The 18,759-nt window shown below is 39.6% G+C and overlaps 1 protein-coding gene across 1 annotated transcript in view; it reads left to right on the plus strand.

Annotated features, from left to right (window-relative positions):
- The window catches only part of ANOS1 (anosmin 1), a gene marked incomplete at both ends in the record, with an annotated part of 149,844 nt that overhangs the window by 73,076 nt on the left and 58,009 nt on the right, over nucleotides 1-18,759 (plus strand). Inside the window, one exon of the mRNA XM_082005079.1 lies at nucleotides 16,627-16,689. Coding sequence (XP_081861205.1) covers nucleotides 16,627-16,689 — 63 coding nt within the window. The remainder of the gene's footprint in view (nucleotides 1-16,626; nucleotides 16,690-18,759) is intronic.

Consider the following 18,759-nt stretch of genomic DNA (forward strand, 5'->3'; position numbering starts at 1 on the left):
GGGGATGTGCCCGAAGGAGGCTGTGACCCCATGGGTAGCCTGTGCTGGAGCAGGCTCCCGGGACCTGTGGCCCCGTGGAGAGAGGAGCCCACATTGGAGCAGGTTTGCTGGCAGGACTTGTGAGCCCATGGGGGACCCATGCTGGAGCAGTCTTTTCCTGAAGGACTTCCCCCCCATGGAAAGGACCCACGCTGGAGCAGTTTGTGAAGAACTGCAGCCTGTAGGAAGGATGCATGTTGGAGAAGTTCATGGAGGACTGTCTCCTGTGGGAGGGGCCCCACGGTGGAGCAGGGGAAGAGTGTGAGGAGTTCTCTCTCTTAGGAAGAAGGAGCAGCAGAGACAAGGTGTGATGAACTGACCACATTCCCCGTCCTCCTGCGCAGCTCAGGGGGAAAGAGGTAGAGAAAATCGGGAATGAAGTTGAGCCCAGGAAGAGGGAGGTGTTGGGGGAAGGTTATTTTAAAATTTGGATTTATGTGCCCGTTACCCTACTCTGATTTGATTGTCAAGTCTGTTTTGCCTGTGACAGTAATTGGTGAGTGATCTCCCTTTCCTTATCTTGACACATAAGCCTTTCATTGTAATTTTCTCCTCCTGTCCAGTTGAGGAGTGGGAGTGATAGAGCAGCTTGATGAACACCTGGCGTCCAGCCAAGGTCAACCCACCACAGGCTGTATTGTTCATTTGCACATGAGCACTCAGTTCCATTTGAGCTTGTCTAGAGTCCTGGAGCCATCCATGTGGGGCTGGCAGATTTGACAGATACCTAAGGAAAAGGTGTTTGCCTTTCAGGAGCGGCAGCTGGAGGCCAGTTGTCATACTGTGTGTTAAACTGGATATTGGTACCTGTGAATGGGCAACTGAATTAAGCCCTAGATACTTTTTGGTCTGAGGAAATAACTTGCCTTGACCTGGCACATTCAAAGCACAGTTCCTACTGAGTTTTATTTCCTGAATAGTTATACATTTCCTGAAATAGATGTCTCATGTTCCTTTGAATTTTGAGGATATTTGCACAGCTTCTATATCCTTAGATATAGGATATCTGGTATACAGGGTACCTGGTATTGATGTGGGGGCTATGTAGGCCTCAAGGAGATTCTTTATCTTTCAAGAAAGGCAGGTTGGTTTCCCACTTTTGGTTGATCTAGCAAACGTAAATTTTAATGGGACCATAAAAGAAAGCAGACCTGTTTTATCTTAATTTTTCAGTTATTTCAGGAATTAAGACTTGTGCGATTTGGCCTAGATCCTACTGAGGCAGGGAATACCACCTAGTTATCTGCACACAATAATGACTTTTTTTGTAGATTTTAAAATACAGTGTTGTTCTTTTTCTGTAGCAAAATCCTGGGGTATACTACAATTTCAGTGCTGCATAAGCCCCGAGGGAAAGCATGGGATGAGTGTGAGACAGATGTAACATAATCCATGGAGAATATGAGCTCTTCTCTTCATATCTGGAGGTCCATGAGATTCTACATTTAAAGTTGGCACAAGGGAAGATCAGGTTTGTGACCACTTGAGGAATACACAAGTCTATGGGACCTAATGAGATGCATCCCAGAGTCCTGAGGGAATTGGCTGATGTAATTGCCAAGACACTCTCCATGATATTTGAAAAGTCCTGGCAGTCAGGGGAAGTCCCTGGAGACCGGAAAAAGGGAAACATTGCACCCATTTTTAAAAAGGGTAGAGAGGAAGACGCTGGGAACTGTCAGCCTCAGCTTTGTGCCTGGGAAGATCATGGAACAGATGCCCCTAGAAGTTATGCTAAGGCACACAGAGGACAGGGAGGAGATTGGAGAGCCAGCCAGCATGGCTTCACCAAGGGCAGGTCCTGCCTGACCAACCTAGTGGCCTTAGGTGATGGAGTGACCACATCAGTGGACAAGGGAAGACCTATGGATGTCGTCTATCTGGTTTTCTGTAAGGGGTTTGACATGGTCCACCACAATATCCTTCTCTCTGAATTGGAGAGATATGGATTTGATGAGTGGACTGTTAGATGAATAAAGAATTGGCTGTACGGCCACATCCAAAGAGATACAGTCAATGGCTCAATGTGCAAGTGGAAACCAGTAATGAGTGGTGACCCTCAGGGTTCTGTACTGGGACCAATACAATTTAATATATTCATCAGTGATGTAGTAGGATCAAGTGCACCCTCAGCAAGCTTGCCGATGACACCAAACTGAGTGGTGCAGTTGGTTCACTTGAGGGGAGGTATGTCATCCAAAAGGACATTGACAGACTTGAGGAGCGGGCCTCTGCAAACCTCATGAAGTTTAACAAGGCCAAGTACAAGGTCCTGCACATCGGTTGGAGCAATCCCCAATATCAGTAGAGACTGGGGGATGAAGGGATTGTGAGCAGCCCTACCAAGAAGGACTTGTGGGTACAAGTGGATGAAAAGCTGGACATGAGCCAGCAATATGCTCTCTCAGCCCAGAAGGCCAGCTGTATCCTCGTCTGCATTAAAAATGGTGTCGCCTGCAGGTGGAGGGAGGTGATTCTGCCCCTCTACTGTGCTCTGGTGAGACCCCACCTGGAGTCCTGCGTCAAGCTCTGGAGCCCTCAGCACAGGAAAGACATGGACCTTTTGGAGCTGGTCCACAGGAGGGCCACCAAAATGATCAGAGGGCTGGAACACTTCTTCTCTGAAGAAAGGCTGAGAGAGTTGTTGTTGTTCATCCTGGAGAAGAGAAGACTCCAGGGAGACCTTATTGCAGCCTTCCAGTACCTAAAGGGGGCTTGCAAGAAAGATGGGGACAGACATTTTAGTAGGGCCTGTAGTGATAGGACAAGGGGTCATGGTTTTAAATGAAAAGAGGGCAGATTTAGACTAGATGAAAGGAAGACATTTTTCACCATGAAGGTAGTGAAACCCTGGCCCAGGTTTCCCAGAGAGGTGGTAGATGCCTCATCCCTGGCAACATTCCAGGTCAGGTTGGACGGGGCTCTGAGCAACCTGATCTAGTTGCAGATGTCCCTGCTTATTGCAGGTGGGTTGGACTAGATGGCCTTTAAAGGTCCTTTCCAACCCAAACTATTCTATGATTCTATGATTCTGTGATTCTAAATTCCTGCCTAGCTTTCCTGTCTTTGATAAATAACAAGAAGTTCTTCATTTCTGTCTTTAGCCTGAGGTCACTCTGTCTGTCTGTGCATAAACAGCAAAAGCCTTCTCCTTTTAGCTGTCTACCTGCTTCATCTTCCATGGTGAATTGTAAGGTGGCTGGGCAGAGGATGGTCTAGATGGAATGATTCAGGAGAAAACCAGCTGTTGGAGCAAGAGGTAGAGCTTATGTACTTTTTATTTACTGTCTTATGTACTTTCTTTCCTGATGTTTGGTTTCAAATTCTTAAAATAAAATCCCTAAACACTTTCATTAAAAGAGGTATCTATATAGAAAAAAGAAAAATTGGAAGTATCCTGACTAAATTAAAAGCTGCAGTATTTCATTACGGATTAATATACCCTCAAGGACGTACTGCGATCCTTACAGGTGACTTCACATGGAAAGCTTTGTAGGACTTTTTTTTTCCCCACCCCCGCTTTTCTCCTCCCCTCATCCTGTGCCTTTGTTTTCCTTCTTCCTGTTGCACACAGTCCTCCATCTTACCACTGCTGCCTACCTAACCCTGTTTGTATTGAGATAAATGGTAAAAAAATGCCATCCAGTTAGAGCTGCTACAACTCCAGGGCCCTCAGGTGAAGATTTTTCAGGATTGTTAAATTTTGCACTTTACAATGACAATACCTCCAGAGCAGCTCACAGGTACACGCTCTCTACAAAGCCGAGCATCCTAGCGCTCTTACCCAGATACGCGTTACCGTGACATTTAGGATGCCTCTGAGCAATCACAGGGAGTCAGTTCCTGAGATTGCTGGGCACCTACAATCTGTGCTGATTTAATCCAGAATTATGACTTCTGGTTGTGACCCCGTGGCTGTACTTCATTAACTAGTGCGCATTTCCTTGCATATATTTACATAAAAAGACAAGCTATCAATTTCATCTGTCAGCATACAGAGTGCTATGCAAAGAGCTGCTTTTCAGACAGTTGTTCTCTGGGGAATTAATACCAACATGCTTCCATAATCTTCCTCTCTTTGATTCCTCTGAGAGCTTGCTCAAGATTCCCTTTAAGAGGAGTGGCAGAAAACTGGATGAAGCATACACATCCCAAATTTCCCCTTTATATTTTTGCATAGCATCACCTTTATCATAATTATATTCCATTTCATTGTCTGCATGCTACAATAGATCACTTTAGGATGACTAGAAGTATATTACTATCAGTCTTTCACTTTTTGTATTGTAGTCCATGACTGGAAGGATCAGTATGTTTTAATAATGTTAGAAATCAGTGGATAATTAATCAAAATACTCAGCTTCCAAGCTAAAGTAAAAAAAAAAAAAAAAAAAAGCTACATATTCAGAGACAGTCCTAGAATCCTTTTAGGAGTAATATCTGCCAGCCAAATTTCATATTTAAGGAAAAATTTGCTTGCCCAATTAACGTTCTAAATTTATACTGTAAAGTAATGCAGTGATGCCTGTTTGAGCTGCAGAGGTGAACTGCTGCATTCATGAACGCTGAAAGCAGAATGTGTTCCCGGGGTGCTGAGTCGCCTTCCCTCCTGCCCTGGAGGTAGAAGTGGCCAGTGATCTGGCCCAGACCTCTTGCCAGGGAAAATGTATCCAGCTCGATTCTTCCAGCAGAAGGCTGAGGATTGACTTAACAGTTTATTACATTCTATGATAGTTTAATCAGAACTCCTTATTTATTAACTCAGCTGCCAGTTTGTCCCTCTTGCCTCTCAGCGCCATAATGTCAGCCTTTATTACTCAGCCTTGAGGGGGGAAATGAGATAGTAGTTGTTTTTTAGACTGTGGCTTTATGACTGGCTTAAGCCGCTGTAAGTGCAGGCTATCAATTAAAGAGGTGTTTACACACTCCTCTCTCCTTCCCTTTTGCCCACCTCCCCAACCCAGACAGCTAGTTTTTATGAGGCTACTGAGCGAGCTGAACGGCGATGTTTACTTGGCTAAAAACTGGTCCCTTTTTCGTCTAGGGTGCCTGTTTCAGCATATTTACACCCAAAAGCGTGCTAGTCGCAGTGCAGGGCTGCTTCTCTTCAGGTGGCATTACAGATTTAGATTGGCTTATGCCCATCACGTAACCATAACCTAAAAAGTATAACAATTAGAGAGACTTATCAAGCAATTTAGCACCTAAGTGCAATCTTTCTTGTGTATGGGTAGCATGCATTGAAAAATAATAGGAGGGAAGGCATTTATTCAACAACCATTTAAAGAAATTCCTTTGAAACAAGATAGCTATTTTAGGTTACTTCATTTGAATTTTCTAAGGTAATCAGACACTGTGTTATTTAAATCACAACCTTTTTTTTTTCAAATAATATGTGAAACTATCTAACTTTTAAAGTATTATCTAGCCATGTTTATTCTGTGAATTGTCATGTAAACTGATAGAGTATTACTCATGTTAGTGTTTCAGTAGACTGTGTTAAGAGATATGAAGATATTATTGTGGAAAGGAATCACATTATCTCTTTTTACAAAAGATGTAATGGATACAATAAGGATTCTTAACATGGGACAGAAAAACGTTCTTTGTGTAGTAGGAATATATTTAAAGCTAAGTTTAGAGCGCTTCAGAGTTTCCTGTTATATTTTGAGTTTTTGTTCCTGCTGTACTTGGAATTAACTGAATTTTAACTTCTGTTTTTATAGAATGAAGCAGTATTTCTTTTACGTATGATCCTGGTACTTTTTAGAAACGCCGTATTTGTTTGTTATTGCTTGTCACCTTCACTGGTTTTTTTTGTGAATTTTACCCTGAAAATAATCAAAATGCAAGTTTATTTTCCTTAGATCCTTTTTTTCCCCATCCTCTCACCTACACAAAATTGTATCATCGGTCTACTCTAGCTGAATAGAGTTTTTCATTAAAGCAACAAGTGTAACTAAGTACACTGAAAACTTTCTAGACTTGCTATTATTAGATTGATCGGTTTATCCATGAGGCAGAGAGCAGATACATTTAAAAATATTTAGGCCCAGCAATAGAATGTAAATTGCTTTCTTCAGGGTAGGGGATGAATATTTTTTTCAAGAGAAGCTCCTTTTCATTTTTCTGCTCTTTTTCCTCCCCCCTTGCCATAACTGTATGAAGAGGCATGCACAGATGCCTGCTGCCAGAGTGTGATGCTTAACCTGACCGTCAGACAAGCCTCACAAAGGAAGGCTTTTCAGGTCCCCCAGTGAAACAACCACTGCATTTTATTATGGCGTGAAATTAGAAGTGAAAAGCCCTATGGCGCTTGCTGTTTAGTAATGCAGAATGGGTCCTTTCTGATGGTGATGGTAGTGCTGGGAAGGAAATAGAAAGCCAGGGAAGAGAAACAAAGTAACAATTTAGACAAAGAGGGCCCCCATTTTTTTCATCATCTGTGATTGTTAGGTGGTCTATAAAACCGTAGTACCGTGGTGGATACAAGGGAAAAGAACATTTAGTTGTGGCTCTTTTATTCAGAAATGTGTGTGTGAATTTGCAGGGTGATGTATAAGGAGAGTCATCTGTTACCAGAAGAGTTCACTAGTTTAACTCATTTATTAAACAGCAACAAAAAACTTGACTTTGCTTGGAGAGAGCAGCGCTGCTCTGACAGACGCTTGAAGTTGCATGGCAAGATGGTGTTTATAACAAGACTGTGTGTGGTTATCTGAAGCTGCCTTGTAACAGATTGGAAGTGGAAAGTGCCAGCTTGAAGAGGTTTTCCCTTGTCTGAGATTAAAAGAATCATGTTTTCTCCATGAAAATTCTGTGCATATATAAAATGCCAAAATATTTATGCTCACTTTTATTTTAAAAGTATTATGTAATCACTAAAGCAAATAGTCAACTATTAGGAAATAAAAAGACCGTTTATGAGAGAGACATTTTAGAATGTAAGGTGGGCTTCCTTTCGTAGAATCACAGAATCATTTAGGTTGGAAAAGACTTTCAAGATCATTGAGTCCAACTGTAAGGTTATCCATCAGCTGGTCACTGTTGCTACTGCTGGAAGCAAATTGTGAAAGCCCATCCGCAGTTCTAATATCGGGAAGGGGAAAGCTGTTACGTTTTGCAAACCCATATTGTTAGCAGTAAATATTACTCATATTTTTACTAGACTACGTTTTTAACCCTATCCATATGGAAGGGGTGGCAGGGAACAGTGGTCTAGAAACAGTAGGGACGTACAAGTGGAAAGTTTCTGCCATGTTGCTTACTCTCTAGGTTATAGAGGCAACCTTGGAGAAGCTTTAAAAGCAGAAAGAAAGAGTTGGCATGACTGATCTGTGATAGATGAATGGAACAGATGCAAACATGACAAAGCAGTTTATTGGTAAACTGCACTGCGGGACAGCAGCCTGAAGGAGGAAAGTTCAGACAGAGAAGCAAAACTTCTACTGTTTTCAGGTAGTTAATTTTCATCCATACGTAAGCAGTAGAACAGAAAGAAGCAGGAAGGCACTAAACTATTAAACCTATTATCACTATCAGAAAGAAGTCTATTAGAGAAGAGCTTCTTAAACCTTTTTAGACTACATCACTCTTCATTTGATTTAAAATAATTTATGCACTTTGCCACAGTATATATCTTGCGTACACACTAGTGCTCCAGGCTTGACTTGCCGCTTCATAGCATTTTGCCAGTGCTTCTCCTTATATATTGACAGGTGAAACCTCAGAATGTGGAGATTTAGAATAAGGGCTAGGAAGAGTTTTGAAAAAAGAGACTAATTGGCATTTGATGCAGCACATAAAAACAAGGCAATAGAAGAATGGGAAAAAGGTCTTTGAGGCAACAGTTTGAATAGGGATACTCGGAAAAATTTTAAGGCCAGAGTAGACTGGTGAAGGACACAAAGAGGTGAAAAAAAGAGGGTGTGAAAAAGAATATTATCTCTGTAGCAAAGAAGTGGTGGTGGAATAGCTACTGCAAAGTGACATAAAAATATTTGTACCTATCATAAGCATTTCAAAAGAACTTCAGGAGGATCAGAAAGTGCTGCTAGGGCATGCCCCTTCAAGGTGAGAGGTTCACATTTAAGGCTCTCCTCTAGAGGGGAGATACATACAAGACAAAACAGCCTCAACAGGAGAGAGAAAGCTCTATCAAATATTGTATGTTTAGGGGATTCATCTTGAACATAAGAGGTTTAATTCATTTTTCAAAATCAGGCAAAGTAAGAACTCAAAGTTGTTTTTTGGTGACTGTGTTAAGCTCTAGGCTATAAAGCGGGAAAAGAGAAGAATGTACATGTCCCAGTTTCATCTGCTGGTACAAAACCCTGTAAAAAAACTTTGAAAAGAACTGGGCAGGAATGAACTAATGTTTGGGAGCCAATTTTCTGTTGACATCGATGGCCATGATTTTGATTTGGTAACAAAGAATAGAAACATGAAAAGCGTCCTAGGATTGTTCTGTCCTTTCAAGCAAACACTTCTGCTGGCAGATTTTGACATGCCAGACCACTAAGCCAAACAGATAGATAACAAGCTGTCAGTGTTGAAAGTTATTTTCACTCTGAAAGGATTAGAGTTGAAACCGCTACATTTCTGCTACAGTACGATGATATGACTTCGTCTCTCTTTTTTTTTAATAGTAATATTCTTTCCAAATATTTTATGTCAAAACAGTTCCTTCATTTTCAACACCTTCAGTGATTCTCACGTTCAGTACATGTACAACTTTTCTGGTAGCTTTCACTTTCTGCTTAATTCTGGAAAATCACAGGAAAGGCTACATGGACTTCCAGAAAATTTGACCTGAAGTTCTTGTCAAGGGTCTTGGTCTTTCTGGTGCTCTAATGCAGGGTGTTGGAGCATATGGAGATTTGAAATGGTGGATTTTCAAAGATCAATGCAGTCAGAACAGCTTTTTTATCCATATTTTTGAACCAGAGCCTCCATTTTAGGAACAAAGCCTGTAATGCAGCTCTGTATATACAAAGGTCTGGACAGACTTAAACAATATACTGTGACTAGCCCTTTCCCTACCTCTATTCCAGGAAATACTGATACTGATCCTAAGTCATAAGGCTTCCTTTCTTTGCTTAGGGTATTGAAGGCATTCTGTAATTCAAATTGCTACCACTTAAAATTGTGGTATTGGCATCCCTGATGTTGTCTACTGAAATGAACTGGACAATTAAGAAAAGGAAATTATTTTTTCAAGCTCATGTTTTTGTTAGATATCCAACAGTTGCACTTCTGAAATTTTACCGTAAGTCCTGACTTGATATTAGCAAGTTTGCATACCTGTGGAGAGCAGTAATGCCTGTCTGTGTGTGCTTTTAGTCCCTCCACACCCAAGTAAAATAAATATGCAACGAATGCAGCTATTTGCTATAGCAGTTCAAACTATGCTGCTTGACTTTGCAGCCAGTAAAGATTCTCAGAAATGTTCCATTCTGCTCTGAAATAACCATTGGAATGACCAGAATACACTCCAAAGTGCTGGTAACGGACAGAAGACAGTTGCAGCTACAGCTGCTGTAGTTTGCTTCAGTAACTGTATGTCTAACCCTTGTAAGAGGCTGGGTAAACAGAGCTGGAATCAAGGATTTGTCCACCTCTCTGCTCAAGTAGCAAAATAGAGCTTCAAAGAAACGAGTCAGTGCGCTGTCCTACTCTTACTTATTTGGATACTGTTCTGAATAATAGTGTTTTATTTTTTTCTATGTCCTTCAGAATTTGTAATTGGGAGATACTGTAGCTATGTTCTGCATAGTTTGGTGAAGTGAAGGTTTTAGTGGTCTGTTATGAGACACTGACAGTCCCATCTGCAGAAAGAATTTACACTTAGGGAGAGCACACTGCTTGGATGTGAAACTAGTAGTAAAATCATTTAATGCTGGTTTTGAAATGTAATTTAAAAAGTATTTCAGCATTAACACCATTTTGAGGTGACTAAGAGCTGTTCATATCTTTCAAGACTTCAGTTCAAGGTGCCAGATAGGGAAGATCTCACTTTATAGGTTTATATTTAGCATATATTTGGAAGATATAATTTACCATCTTTTTCTTAAAATATAAAAACAGTGAGAAAAAAAGAAAGAATCCAATTCCTGGAAAGTTATCTAAAGCAAGTGATGTGTCATAAGTTCCATATTTCACCTGCAGGTTATATACATCATCCTACTTAGATATGAATTATTAAAAGTTAATCTCAGTTGCACATGTAACAATATGTTTTGGATCTCTGTCATACAGTTTTTGCTAGTCTTTTCGCAAGGGATATAACAAATTCTGCCAGGAAATATGGCTCTCCTTCCTGTTGACAAAGACCACTGCTGGATGGCTTGTATTCCCTCTTATTTTCTGATGTTAGGACTCAACACAAAATGCTGTATTCTCATGACTTAAACCATAGTACTGTAATGCCAAATTGCTCGGTGTGAGGCCACATGTCAATTAGCCAGAAAACTCAGTTAGGGCGTTAGCCTCAGATTAATCCCAACCACTGCAGGTACAAGTGTGTGTGATGTGATCTAACACAATGAGATGGTGGCCAGGTGCTTTCTGTTCCCTATCCCTTTCTGCCCCTACTTGCTCCTGTTGGACCCTGGAGGTTTGTGCTGTGCTGTTTTACCCTGCAGTCGAAGAACAGTTAAGGTAGCTGCAACTGCATCTCCAACAGAGACACCGTTCCCTTAGTTTCAGTGCCAGCCCCACGTATTCTGCTGTTACTTTTTGCTGAGCAGCTGACTTCTGAAAAATACGAAGTGGTCATCTGTCCTAAAACATAAGGATGCACTGTCTGAATGTTGGTTACAAATGGAGGGTTTTTCTTTGTATAAGTACCCTTTTATTAATTAGAGTAAATGAGTACATGCAGATGATAATAAATTCCACATTAGTAACCTGTTCCGTGTCATCTACCCCATCACAGTACACGTCAGGATGTCATCAGTAGAGAACAACAAAAAATACATTTCAAGAAAGACGAAGAAGTGCTACTTAAAGGGATTTTAAAGACCCAGATCACTCTAACCAAGTAGCACATTCTTTAGTGACCATTTAAAATCTAAGACCTGGCTTTCATTCAAAACCAGCTCTACAATTAGTAATACTTTCAGACAGTATCAGCTGGGTTCCCAGTGTACATGATAATGTCACAAAATAACCCCAACTGTAACTAATTTCATTAAGACTTGATCCTCGCATACAAAATCACTCCTTTTCACCAAATCATGATGCTCACTGACCTACAGGAGAGAAAACAGGCAACACAGACAGGGAAGCTTTCTCTGTCATTTAACCCATTTGTTTATTCAGTTGCAAGGGAAATACATTACTAGTGTAATTCTCATGGGAATCGCTTTAACATGAGCAGAGGGCTAAATCCAGGTAGCCACAGGAAACTGCTATTTTACATAAAAGAATATGTTTCACAGTTGTTCCTATTAGACTTGCAAAGTTTTGAAGATACTTAAACCACTCCCAGTCTCACTAAATGAAACCGAATTTTAGGAGCTAAAATGTCACTCCGAGTTTCTACGAGGTTGATGCCTTGTGCTCCGATGGTTCGGTCTGCGAATGGGGGAGGAAAGGCAAATAGAGGCAGAGAAGCAAGAGGCTAACTCAGCTTAAAACGGATCTCACAAAATGCTCGGAGGCTTCCTGAGCAGCATGTATCAACCTACAAGGTAATACGACAGCTACTGATTCTGCAGCTGAACACTCCTCTCTGGGCTCGCGGATTTTTTTGGCCTGAGGAACTGATTTGTTAGTCCATCTCTAGCTCTTACGGTTTGTTTTAAACAAGGTGGATGTGTACCGTGGGTGCCTGACCTGATAGGGCGTACGAGCACCTGAAGTTACTCACATCTAAGTGCTGCACTGCCTCATCTTAGGCGCTTGATCACTAGGAAAGGTTCCCACAAACTTGAGTGCAATACCCTGATACCATGAACCACTCACATGCAGAATTACTCACATGAAGCCTCTGAATCAATCAAACTATCGAGCATGGGTTTTGAAGAACACTGAGAATGATCCAGCATGGAAGTAAGAAAAGTATTTTTGCATCACGATTCTGGATTCACTTACCTGCCTCTGTAGGACGACTCAGCCTAAGTGCCTGAAATTCTCACTGCGAACAGTTCTGTTTACCCGAGCTTTTCATTTTGTAACATACATTGTGAAACAGTCACCTCTGTGCATTCCGGGTGGGTAGACAGCCCATACCTTAGTGATGGTCAAAGATTTAAACTGGAGATTAAAAAAACCCCTAGAACAGGGATCTTTAAACAAGTGTGTCTAACTTCCATTTCATAACCAAACACTTCTTTCATTTTAACATGCAGAATTCAAGTAAGCTACCTTGAATCTACAGAAGGAAAATACACATCTTACAGTTTATGAGGACGTGCATTACCACGAGAAGTTAAGAAATAAATTTATAAATAGACTTTTATAAAACGATTTCACAAAAATTATGTACATTCCTGAAGTGGGCAGCCAAAGTCCTTCAGATGGATTCACTGGTCTCATCCCAGGATGCTTTTCTTACATTTAATTGCAAATTGTTAGAGTTGTGATTCTTACCTACTTCTATGCATAATTAATATTCTCATATTCTGCTAAATTATTTCCTTATAGATTTAGCTTTTAGGATTGCACCATGTCCTCCTAAGTGCTGAAGTACCAAATCAGACTCGTGCATCAAGTTGGAGAATCTAATTTGGTCTTTGATTCAAACACTAACTTAAATATTGATATTTCTTTTTGGCGTTAATAAATGAGATGTATCTTCTAGGAAGAGAATTTTTGAGGGTTGTTTTTTGTGTGTTTTTTTTGGGAAAATATAATCCAGAACTATTTTTTTTTGATTGATGTGCCAAATTTTTTTTAAATTATATATCTTCCTGATGCATCTCCTCGGTTTTATGATGAGAAATAGTTTCAGTAAACACATCCTGCATCTCTTTACTTATATAGAAAAGAAGAAAAGTAGTTGTTCAAGGTGTTCAAAAGGTAGCATGTTCTATGATGTGATGTTGCTAATACCTGATATTGTTCTACCAAGCTAGCATGCTATTAATAGATTAATTGATTTGGTCTGGGTAAATATTCAACTGTGCATTTACTTGTTCTGAAACCAAAAAATTGTCTTTTCCAGGCAACTCACAGTCCAATTTTTGAGACACAGAAAGTAACCATTTCTATTCCTACTGATAAGCAGCAGTAGATAAAAAAACCCCTCAAAATAATTTCTTTCTCTCTCACTGACTGTTTATGTTTTGCATTGTGTTTACTGCCACTATGCTGAGATTTACAGATTGAAAATCACTTTTCTCACGGTTCCTTTGGGCGCAGTTGTATATTTAAGAGTACCCATCACAAAATTATTCTCTCTAAGAGTGGCAAATGCTATATTCTCCTTTGACTTTGGTTAAATTCCTGACCCAAAGACTGTTCTCTGCTCAGTGTCTGATAGTGAGTACATGCTTTTTTCAGGTATTTGCCTTCAGGACGTGGCAGGTTCTTAGGAGACTGTACACTGAAAATTTTTTTTTTCCTCTTTTTTTTTTTTGACCATCTAAGTTCCATTTAATTAAATATCTTAGGACAGGAAAACACTTAAATATATATTGTAATCATTAATTTCTGACCTTGCTGTTGTGAGCAACTGGAATGGTGAATCGTAATGAAAAGAAGAATTATATTCCAACTATAACACTTTGATTCCATTCTTTTCACAACAGTTTGTATACGACTTGGTTCCAATTTGGTGGGGGAAGAAGCCTTAGACAAAAATACTGGGGGTAGACTCTTCTACTCTGAAATAAATAATTGTTTACTGTTTAAATAGTCATAAATATATCATATTCAGCTATTTAATTTAAAAATATTGAAATAAATATCCAGAATTTGAATAAATATTTATTTCAATAGTTAAATGGTGTTTTGCAGTTCATTAGACTTTCAGAATTGCTGTGTTGGTGTAACTCTCTCCCATTCAGGTCAAGGGCAACATTTCCTAAGCAAAAGTGTTGGTGGACTATTTTGAAAATCCCTTTACTAACTAAATTAGATGGCATATATTGTATGCTAATCTCATAATAGCTTTATTTATAGTTTAAAAGTCAGAACAAAAAAGACTTCTCTAACAGGGTCCTCAACTGCAATTTTTTAAAAAAATGAAATAAAAAAATACAAACCAATGTATTTTAAAGGCATAGTAATCTTTCTTCCTTGGATGAAAGAGTACTTTGCTCTTGTTCCTAATTTTATACGGTCTGAATAAAATGTATAGCATGTATATAACATGTTGGATGTGGAACACATTTCCCTCTCCATATAAAAAACACAGAGACTTCACTGGGGGAAAAAAGGTATCTCTCTACCTGAGGTTATTGCCATTCAGAGGATAGAGCTCACCAGATAGTGGGGGGGATCTCAAGATCTCAACTGATTTACAGTTTAAGTCAAAGACTTAAAGGTGAGACCTGGATCCAAGCTTCCAGCTTTTCCAGCTTCCCACTTTAGGGGAACCTCATGACAAAGTAGGTAAGAAGATAAATGTACAAACCTCAGTGTTTGTCAGGTGCTCTCGTCTTTGTTATTGCAAGCTTAATAACTACCTTTTGAGAAGGACAGTCCCAAACTCTTTTAGTGCAAAGTCATTGGCAACATTTCTGTCTGCTAGCACTTTTTCTCCAACCTACAGAATGGTACAGCTCCTCTAAAGCTGGGCAATTGGCTTCTGCAGCAGCCCATGGTGCTAGGCTAAACCCAGTGCTCTGAGAACTCCTCATACAGCAGGAGTACAAAGATTTTTTTGGTTGTGTATAGGTAAGGGCCTATAAAGCTGATGATGGAGGCCTTATGGCTTGCTACATCATGTGTTTTCCTTGGAGTATTCTGAGAGCAGTTGGATTGCAGGATACTGCTCGACCCAGGTTCACGTTGTCCATCTGAGTTGAGATGCCCATCATCCTGGTACAGATGCCTTGAACAAACCCTCTCAAGCATACAGCATCTTGGTATTTCCTTCCAGGAGTACCAACTGTTTTACTCTAGAGCCTGCAAGAAAGGTGGCCCAGTCAGCATGAACTTGGTCCTGGTTGTCTTTCAAGATTGTGGATATGCTGGTTCAGGTACACTCTGTGTGTGCAAGAATTCAGAGAAGGCAAGGACATGGAAATCCTGACAGCCTTGGGATCACTGACAAAGTCCCAGTGTGGTCAAAATGTTGCCCATTTTGTCTTTACACCATTTATACCTCTCTAATTTGGGGCTAAATCCATCAGACAGGAGAGTTGTAAAATTGGCATGACAGTGGAATTGGGCTCAAATGTGCGGTAACTGTATCACAGGAGGAAGAACAATCTGGAATTAATTAAACTTACTGACTTAAGTGACATTTTATAATGTGTCCTTCTAATTACTCCGTATAAAGCACATTGTGAATTTTGAAGAGCTAGAAATAGAGTCTAAAATACCAAAATATGTATATAGGAAATGTTTAAGTGGTATTTTTGATTCCTGATATGTGTAACTTCTGTGACTAATGGCTTTATTATATTTTTCAGGCTTTGTTGCTAGAAAGAAAAATGCTGAACTTTTAAAACACAAATTTTTTACTACATTAGTGATACAGGTGGACAGCTGAGATACAGCCTATATGTATTCATGCTTGTTTTCAAATAGCGTAAATGTATATGGATCCAATCTAATACTATGTATAAGAGAAACCAATTATATAAATACTAAATCGCATGTCAAAAGCCTTTTTTTTTGGTGTAATAAGTATCTTTCCACTATTAGCAGGGGGTGTTATTAACTTCCAACACTGCCAGTGTTTTCCAAGATCATGTGTCTAACAAAGGAAGAAAAAAGGTTTCCGGATGTGAATCTAAATTTATGTTTCAGCTGCAGTAAATGCTCTTAACAGTGTGATTTTTCTTTGTGCAGTGCTGTGAAGTTTGACTCTGGTTTGCAGAGTTTGAATCTCAACTATCTGTATAACCATTGCAATAGAGGTTGAAGGTGAAAAAATGATAATATGGTACTTGAAGTAAAGTGGTTTTGATAACAGACCAGTGAACATTGTCTATTTATACAGGAATAGTGGTTAAACCTCTGCTGAGTTTACTCCATAGCTTGATGAAATAGTTTCTTGCTTGGGAAGGCAATGTGCCCGTCTAATCTTTAGGCTGGTCCGTGAGGAGAAGATTTAACTTTCTCTAGTTCAGAGCAGTGCTTTTGACATTGTCTCTGTGATCCAGTGACACAGTGTTAAATGGTATTAGGACCTGGATTCAATAAGGTGGAAAATAGGATGTCATATAAACAAATGAGGCAATTGCCTTGTACAGTAAGAAATAGTGAAAGTATTTCTTGTAACCTAACCATGGCTTGGCATGACCTTGCTCTGACACCATGACACAAGCTTATCCTCAGGAGAAGTGGATTTTTAAAGCCTGTTATTAACTTCCTATGGGCCAAACAAACAACTGAAGAAGAAACGGGGTCATTTGTGGTTGTTTATTTCTTTCTCTTCCTGACACTTCTCTGCCTCCTGATTCTTCCTAGTGCCTGGAGCCCTGCAAAGAGTCCTGGGACTTGAAGAAAAACCATTGCCAAAGCTTCTGTGAGGTATGTCAGCCCGAGGACACACTTTCTCACTTTGTTCTAGCTGTCTCTTTCATTTAAATTATTAACTTCAAGGAGACAGCTAACAAACATGGGATTTTTACAGGATTCACCTTCATTTGAATGGATACACATATAACAATTTAGCCATACTAAGTTTGAGTTTTAAAAAAAAAAAGTTTTTTTCTTCTGACCCAATGATTTACCTTGACTGGAAGTTTTAAGACTTGATCCAGACACACTTACATCGCTTCTCTCAGAAGGTGCTGTTACATCCCTCCTGTAAGATGTTATTTCTACCACGTGCTCTTCTATCTTTTCTGGACATGCGTAAGAAGGAGTATCTTTGTTTAACGGATAAGATATCATTGCATGAAAATCGTTGTGCAGGGCAGGTGGAAAAGATGGCTTTTGTGTATGAGAAAGTCAATCTGATTCCTAAAAGAATATCTCTCCAGGAGTAACCGGATTGTGGACTCCCAGTTCAGAAGACTACTGTCAAAATACATAATTATTCAGGAACAAGACTTTGGAAAACTGTTTCTGAGTCATGTTTCAGAATAACCTTGTGAATAAGCAAATCCAGATCAGTTATACTAGTGCGAAAAAGGAGATGGTTTTATGGGATTTAAAATGTGGCTCTTCTGAGTTTGTGGAAGTCAACTGTTGCAGTTTTTAAGTGTTTTTCAGTACAAAATCGAAATATCTCAATGGAAAGTTGCTTTGTTATAACTAAATAAATATAAAGATACAACTTCATTTAAGTCTATGAAAGTATATGTTTATTAATATTTTCAGCTTTTCCTATTAAAAAAATAGAAGTGACCTTAACTGATATATTGAGCTCACAGATACACTGATTTAACACCTCCCTCATCACTGTGGGCACTCTTTTTCTGGTACAAAAGCATGTCTTATCTTTAAATGATTTTAAGCATCATGAAGTTGATTAGGAAAAGCCATAATTTCAATTAAAAAAAAAAGATTAGATCCAACTATGTGTAAATAGGGATTACTGGATTACTGATCTATGTAGTTATATTAGAAGACAAAGTAAAAATTTCTCATGAAAACCAATCTTTGTAAGAGTTCTTTAACCCAGATTAGTTGCTGCTTCCTCATATACAAAACTCTAGGGTAGTGTAATAAAGCAGTTTTAGTGGATCTAATTTATGTCATTCTCATATATCACTTCTCACTCAGGCTGTATGTTTCCAGATATGGGTGAAAATACGTATAAAATTGGCTTAAAAGGAAAACATTTGTAGAACACTGTTCTATTGTAGTTAAAAACAGTGAGCATCCCTCTTTGATTAGTGTTTTGTGGTAGAAGCTAAATTTAGAACTTCAAAGGCCTGTAATGAAGAGCAGCACATTTAGCAGCTAACTGAAAAATGAGCTGTGAAATAGGGTGAGGAGGAGAAGCCTTGAGGACGTAGTATGCCTCAGGGAACTATAAAGTTTTTAATTAAGTAGCTGCAAATTTGTGATGTTTTAGGATTTGAAATTAGCTTCACACACACACACACAAGCAGGGGACCACTTTCAGACACATGTATGCTCCATTGACGTTGTTTGATTGAATTAAACAAGGCTGTTTTGCTTTGAGAGTGTTTTCAATCTTTTTGTGTTTTGTAAAAAATCTGGAAGCAACAATTTAGCTCTGTGTTTCTCAAGGTCCCTACTTGGTATGTTGCTTCTTATCTACTGAATAGGTGTACCAATCTTAAAAGAACCTTACGTGTGTACATAATTTCAGTTTCCTGCTGGTTTAGCTTCTTGACTGGCTAACCATGGCACCAGGTGCATTCCAGCAAAGGGAACAGCAGGAATGATGGAGTCCAGGGATCACTGGGGTCAGCAGGAGATATAAGGGCTGCTCATTTTGACAGCCTTTAGGCTGGTTAAGCTGTAACACCCAAACGCATCCGTAAAAGCTTGAATCAAAACTTCTGGACTGTTTTGTAGGACAAGATGGGAGAGGTAACGTAGCGGTACATTCTTGGACCACGGTGACTTTGGAGAATAAATTGACACATAGTCTGTGAAACACCTGGGCCTTACACAGGAGAA

The sequence above is a fragment of the Phaethon aethereus genome (genome assembly GCF_964289735.1).
Source record: "Phaethon aethereus genome assembly, chromosome: 1".
Taxonomy (NCBI): domain Eukaryota; kingdom Metazoa; phylum Chordata; class Aves; order Phaethontiformes; family Phaethontidae; genus Phaethon; species Phaethon aethereus.